The 6,647-nt window shown below is 35.3% G+C and overlaps 1 protein-coding gene across 2 annotated transcripts in view; it reads left to right on the top strand.

The window, feature by feature from the left end:
• LOC115216305 (polycystin-2-like) overlaps positions 1 to 6,647 on the top strand; it is a 72,079-nt gene that overhangs the window by 41,292 nt on the left and 24,140 nt on the right. For both annotated transcript variants that reach the window (XM_029785506.2, XM_029785507.2), the window contains exons 4-7: positions 1 to 255; positions 2,731 to 2,955; positions 4,611 to 4,773; positions 5,650 to 5,886. The exon at positions 1 to 255 is cut by the window's left edge and continues 5 nt beyond it. In XM_029785506.2, the coding sequence (XP_029641366.1) occupies positions 1 to 255; positions 2,731 to 2,955; positions 4,611 to 4,773; positions 5,650 to 5,886 (880 nt within the window). The remainder of the gene's footprint in view (positions 256 to 2,730; positions 2,956 to 4,610; positions 4,774 to 5,649; positions 5,887 to 6,647) is intronic.

The following is a 6,647-nucleotide window of genomic DNA, read 5'->3' as shown; positions in this document are numbered from 1 at the left end:
AAAAGGGCCATTGATGGATTCTCTTTACTGGGAGAAATGGTATAATGAAGAACCAATTGTTGGTGAAAGATTCATCTATTATGAAAACAAATTACTTGGCTTACCTCGAATGCGACAGTTAAGAGTACGGAATGATTCCTGTATTGTTCATTCAGACTTCAAGAACACAATCAAAACCTGTTATGATGCTTATTCTGAGAACAACGAAGACCACGAAACATTTGGTGCAAATCCCCCAACAGACATTGCAAAAGCGTATGTTCAGACTTATTGTTTTACACTCAAATTTATTGTAAAAGATTTTAATATGTAATTGTACTGCTAGATAGTTTCTCACTCTTAGTAAATCTTCAAATAGATTTATGCACAAAAGCCATTTTGAGGTATACTGTCATAGACCCATATATTTTAGAATTGAGTCAATGTTTCTCATAGTCAGTCAACCAGGTTGAAGTAAAAGCCTAATCTCTCCAAAATCACACTCCATTGTGAGATAGAAAAAAAAACCTGTAAAACAACTATAATGCAAACTTGCATGCATTATGTCTAAATTGAGAATGGATTGGTGACATCTGGAACAATCTTGCTTATAGATCAGCTTGATTAAGGCTGACTTGCGTCTAAATGATATCAAAAAGGTGCTCTATTATGATCTATCATACTATTACAATACTTTCTACATACACTGCATATATTGTCTTCTGAGACCCCTTTGACACAAGAATTGATTACTTCACAATGTCCCTTCAAAAGCTAATTTAAATAGCAAAAACTGGTTGGATATTACTACATCCATAAAATATGTATATATTTAAAAATAATTTCTTTACAAAAAGATACTAAACTATATGAAACAAAGGCATGTCTCTTCCACTTTTTATATATGCTTTCCACATATTTTCAACCTATATCCATGTATATATATATGATGCTTATATATATATATTTTTATATATATATATATATATATATATATATACACATACATACATACATACATATGTATATACATATATATATAGAGGGTCATAGCCCAACTAATTAGGGAGAGAGTCAGCTTGGATGAGATGCAGTTTGGTTTCATGCCAGGGAAAAGCACAACTGATGCCATGTTTCTGGTAAGACAGCTACAGGAGAAATACCTAACCAAAGATAATCCCCTGTACCTGGCTTTCATTGACATGGAGAAAGCCTTTGGCAGGGTCCCCCGATCCCTTATCTGGTGGTCAATGAGGAAACTAGGGATAGATGAATGGTTAGTGAGAGCTGTGCAAGCCATGTACAGGGATGCTGTAAGTAAGGTGAGGGTTGGCAATGAATACACTGAAGAATTCAGGGTAGAGGTTGGGGTCCACCAAGGTTCAGTCCTCAGCCCCCTCCTATTTATCATAGTCCTCCAGGCAATAATGGAGGAATTCAAGATAGGATGCCCCTGGGAGCTCCTCTATGCTGATGAGACCAACTTCCGCCACATTCCAGGGAGAAAAACTAGAAGTAGTTGATAGCTTCCGTTACCTAGGTGACCAAGTCAGTTGCGGGGGCGGGTGTACTGAAAGTGTAGCTGCTAGAATAAGAATAGCCCAGGCAAAGTTCAGAGAGCTCTTACCTCTGCTGGTGACAAAGGGCCTCTCGCTCAGAGTAAAAGGCAGACTGTATGACGCTTATGTATGAACAGCCATGCTACATGGCAGTGAAACATGGGTTGTGACAGCTGAGGACATGCGTAAGCTCACAAGGAATGAAGCCAGTATGCTCCAATGGATGTGTAATGTCAGTGTGCATACTCGACAGAATGTAGGTACCTTGAGAGAAATGTTGGACCTAAGCAGCATCAGATGTGGTGTGCAAGAGAGACGACTGCACTGGTATGGTCATGTGGCAAGAATGGACGAGGACAGCTGTGTGAAAAAGTGCCACACCCTAGTGGTTGAGGGAACCTGTGGAAGAGGTAGACCAAGGAAGACCTGGGATGAAGTGGTGAAGCACGACCTTTGAACTTTAGGCCTCACCAAGGAAATGACTAGTGACCGAGACCTTTGGAAATATGCCGTGCGTGAGATATGCCACGATCAGTTGGTGCTTTTACATGTCACTGACACGGATGCCAGTCAGGCGGCGCTGGCATCTGCCATTTTCGGACGCTGCTTTTAACGTGTCACGAGCATGAGTATCTTAACTACAATTTTCATTTGATTTTCATTTTGATGTTGGTGTTAACGTACGTGACTCAATAGGTCTCCTCAAGAACAGTGGGTCACTCTACGATCCAAGGTTAGCACAGCAGGCCGTCCTGCGAGCCATGAACTCACTTCATTTGTCGGGTCTTCACAGTCACAACATATCTAAGAGGTCTCAGTCTTCGTCATTTCCTCTGTGAGGTCCTACGTGCCACCGGTGCGGGTATCACAACTGCAATATCCATACAATTTTTATTTTGATGTTGATGAACTTGACTCAATAGATCTATATTATTGATATATTATATGTGTGTGTGTCTGTGTATATATATATATATTATATATATATATATATATGTATGTAATATATTAGGAGGTATTCTTACTATACTATTTAAGCACTTTCTATAGATAATGGATTTTTATTTAATATTTTTATCTTACCGTATCAGGGAACCCCCTTTAGCATACACTAAATATATATAGTTTGCTAGATTTATTTTCCATGTTATTATGAAAGTTACTATTGACTCTTAATCTTGTCTTTTGATAGGTTCATCTATCGTACCAAAGATGAACTGGATGGGACTTCACATTGGGGCCAGTTAGAAACATATGGTACTGGTGGTTTTGTACAAGATTTAGGCAAAACTAAGAACGTTTCACTGAAATTTGTAACTGCTCTTTTTGATAACTTGTGGATTGATCGTGGAACGAGAGTCCTCTTTATTGACTTCACGGTCTACAATGCCAACATAAATCTCTTTTGTGTTATGAGGTAAGTTTCAACCTTAAATTTTCATGATGTTTATTTTTTATTTCTGATGTTTTTCTTTTCCAGCTGAAGATTCTAGTTCTAATAGACTAAACTAATATTATGGAACATTTTATGAAAAAATAGCTCCAGTTTAACTAGTCACCACAGATTTCATTGATTAGCATTAATCAGTGGCTTTTAGTAAGACCAATAACAGTAGTCACAGTATAATTTTTACTTTTGTGTAACCATAAGTTCTGTGATGCAAGTCCTTTCATGGTTTATACTATTGAACAGACTGAGTAGATTCAATGACATAAGGTGGTAACAGAGCATTTGTAAATGACTGACAAGTTAAAGATAACACATACAGTCTATGTTTTATCATTTATCTTCTGTTATTATACTAGAGGAATGAAAAACTGTGTACTATGGTAGAAATTAAATTAAAAATCATAAACTTATGAAATAATATCTCCTTCAGCAAGCAATTGTAAAAGCTATACTTCCACCATTGAAGGAATTGTTTTGAGTTACTTATATTACTTGCTCAGCTAGAGAATAATGTTAACTAACCTCTAATATTTCCCTTAATTACTGCATTTAACACTGTTGTTATTTCTCATGTTGAAAACATTGAAAATAACCAAACTGATTTTTAAAAATATTTCTAGTTTAACTTTTTAATGCTTGATACATTAAATATGTCAATACTAACTTAACCAAAACTTTATCTTGTCTGGCTGTTTTTCTAAACAACATTGTCTTTAGGAGAGGCATAAATTTCAGAAGACATGTCTCCAGAGCAAGCAATTTAGACTTATAAAGAAAGATATATATTCGGTGCTGTAAAATTCTTGGTTTGGTATTTGGATTGGCGTAATTAGTTGAGTGGTTGGTAGACAAAATGCTTTTTGGTAGTTTTAGTTATGCCTCTCTAAACCTCAGTTCAGAATTTGTCTGGATCAGCTTTGCCTTTCATTTTACCAAGATGGATAAATTAGGTACCAGTTTAGAACTAGGGTTAATCTAATTAATCTATACTCTTCCTCAAAATTTGTATCACTGTGCTATTGTTTGGACATATTCTTTGGCACCATTTGTGTCCATTTTACATTCTCTACTTTATCAGATACATTATATCATCAATTGACCCTTTCATGATTACATTTTCAATAAGATGCGTTGTTTGAATGATTTAAATCTTTTAAAAATTAATAAAAAATTTTAAGGAATTTTATTAAATTACCTGACTTTATCACTATTAAGCTGATGTTTGGAATGTGGCCTAACAAAAGGTTTTAGGATTAAATTATAAAAGAATGTTTCAATTTATATTTGAGTACTTAAAATAGATAGTTTTGTTCATAGAATTAGAGGCAATCTCAGACGGACCGGTATTGAAAGGTTTAAAGATATAAAAAGCTATTTTTCCATTTGAGAATTGCTAAAGCTTAGTTATAATTTCCAGCCACATACTAAATAGCAGTTGAAAACATATACTCATCTGTGTATGTTTTTCATTGCTGTCTAGTTGAACATTCAGAATTAAAGAAACTGTTTATGTAATGATTTCTTTATTCCTGTGAAGTCAAATTTGTGTTACTTGTTGCTGTTATTTTCAAATTAATGAACAATATTTTGTATAGTTAATGTAAATGTTTTGTTATTTCCAGACTGGTTGTTGAGTTCCCTGCAACTGGTGGTGCACTTTCATCATGGAGAATTGCAAGTGTCAAACTTATCCGATATGTGAATAGTCTGGATTATTTTGTGATGGCCTGTGAAGCAATTTTTGTTCTCTTCATATTGTATTACATCATTGAAGAAACTATTGAGGTATATATATATATATATATATTAATTTACTTCGTTCTGCGCAGTTTCTATTATACACTTTTCTATTGGCAATACTCAAAATTGTCACACATATTTTTTCCCTAAATCAGTAACAAAAGTTTCAATTTTGCACTTCATTTTGAATCATCATCTTTTTAACATCCACTTTTCCATGCTTGCATGGGTTAGGCAGAATTTATTTTGGCAGATTTTCTGCAAACTGACTCTTTTCCTGTGGCCAACCCCCACCTGTTTCAATCATGGTAATATTTTCCCATGGCTAGATATGTTTACATTGAATACTGGAAATGAATGACACCACTTGAATAACAGTGACACTCATTTACAGTTATCATGCAATGTCAAGACAAGGAGACACACGCACACACACACATGCACACATACATATATGATAGGTTTCTTTTGGTTTTTATCTAGCAAATCCACTCCCAAGGTTTTGGTCAGCCCTGGGATTGAGTAAAAGACTCTTAGCTATGGTGCCAAGCTGTGGGATTGAACCCAAAACTATGTGGTTGAGAAGTAAACTTCTTAAACACACAGCCACACCTACAGAAAACAAGAAAACTCATAAACTCCAATTAATAAATGATATTAATGATACAGTAATACTCTTCTTAAATATTGTTCAACCATGTATGTATTTCTGTCAGGTTTTCGGTCGTTCTGATCAGAGGGCTACGGGATCAGACCTGACCTTGGACTAAACAACAACAGCAATAACCTCAATTCTGTTATAATGTAGATTCTGTAACTGTAAATGTATAATAATACTTGGAATAAATTAATGATTTCTCCAAAAATAAATAATTAATTATAACTTTTTCATTGTGCTGTTTTTTGTCTTTGATTTTGCAGATCAAGAAACACAAGTTATCTTATTTCAAATGCTTCTGGAATATTCTTGATATGTTGGTGATTTTCATATCTGTTTTATGTATTGCATTCAATGTCTACAGAACCAGTGCTGTTGGCGATAAACTTAACCAGTTACTTTCATCCAGTAATAAATATTCAGATTTTCAGTTCCTTGCATTCTGCCAAACACATTTCAATAATGCAATTGCTGTTACAGTTTTTATGGCATGGATCAAGGTAAGAAGACAATATATAAGTTATTATATATATATATATACATTACACACACAACACATACACACACTCACAATATATATATTTTTACCTGGCCAGCCCACTTATGCATACCTTTCCTTCACTGGACACTAAGCTCTGCTTGCAAAGACCTGTTGAGGCAAGTGAAATCGAAACCAAATTCGATGACAGCACCGCATGACTGGGATCCATGCCAGTGGAGTGCTAAGAGCACCTTCCAAGCATGTTCATTGCCAGGATGTTGACTGGCTCCCGTGCTGGTGACATGTAAAAAGCACCATTTGAACATGATCATTACCAGCGTCGCCTTACTGGCACTTGTGTCAGTGGCATGTGAAAAACAACATTCAAGCAAGGTCATGTTTAGTAAATATATTTGTAAAAATGAGATGTCAGTGTTATGTTCATTTTTGCATAATTTAGACAAAAATATGTTTACCACACCCTCTGTCTCTCTGTCTGTCTGTCTCTCTCTCTCTATATATATATATATACACACACACATGCACACACACATACACACAATAACCATCATTCAGGTCTCATCTACCAAATTCACTTAAAAAGGTTTGGTTGTCTCTGGGCTATGGGTTATTGAGAAGACACTTGTCCAAGGTGTCACTGAAGCCATGTTGTCAGGAAGCAAACTTCTTAACCACAAACCCATGTCTAAACATAAATCCAAATTGGCCAATTGAATAAGGTATTTGAATACTAGTTTCATGAATTAGATGCTAATTACA

This window comes from Octopus sinensis, linkage group LG10 (assembly GCF_006345805.1).
Source record: "Octopus sinensis linkage group LG10, ASM634580v1, whole genome shotgun sequence".
NCBI classification, from domain to species: Eukaryota; Metazoa; Mollusca; class Cephalopoda; order Octopoda; family Octopodidae; genus Octopus; species Octopus sinensis.
Note: the sequence above shows the minus strand (reverse complement) of the source record. Positions and strands in the feature narration are given on the sequence as shown.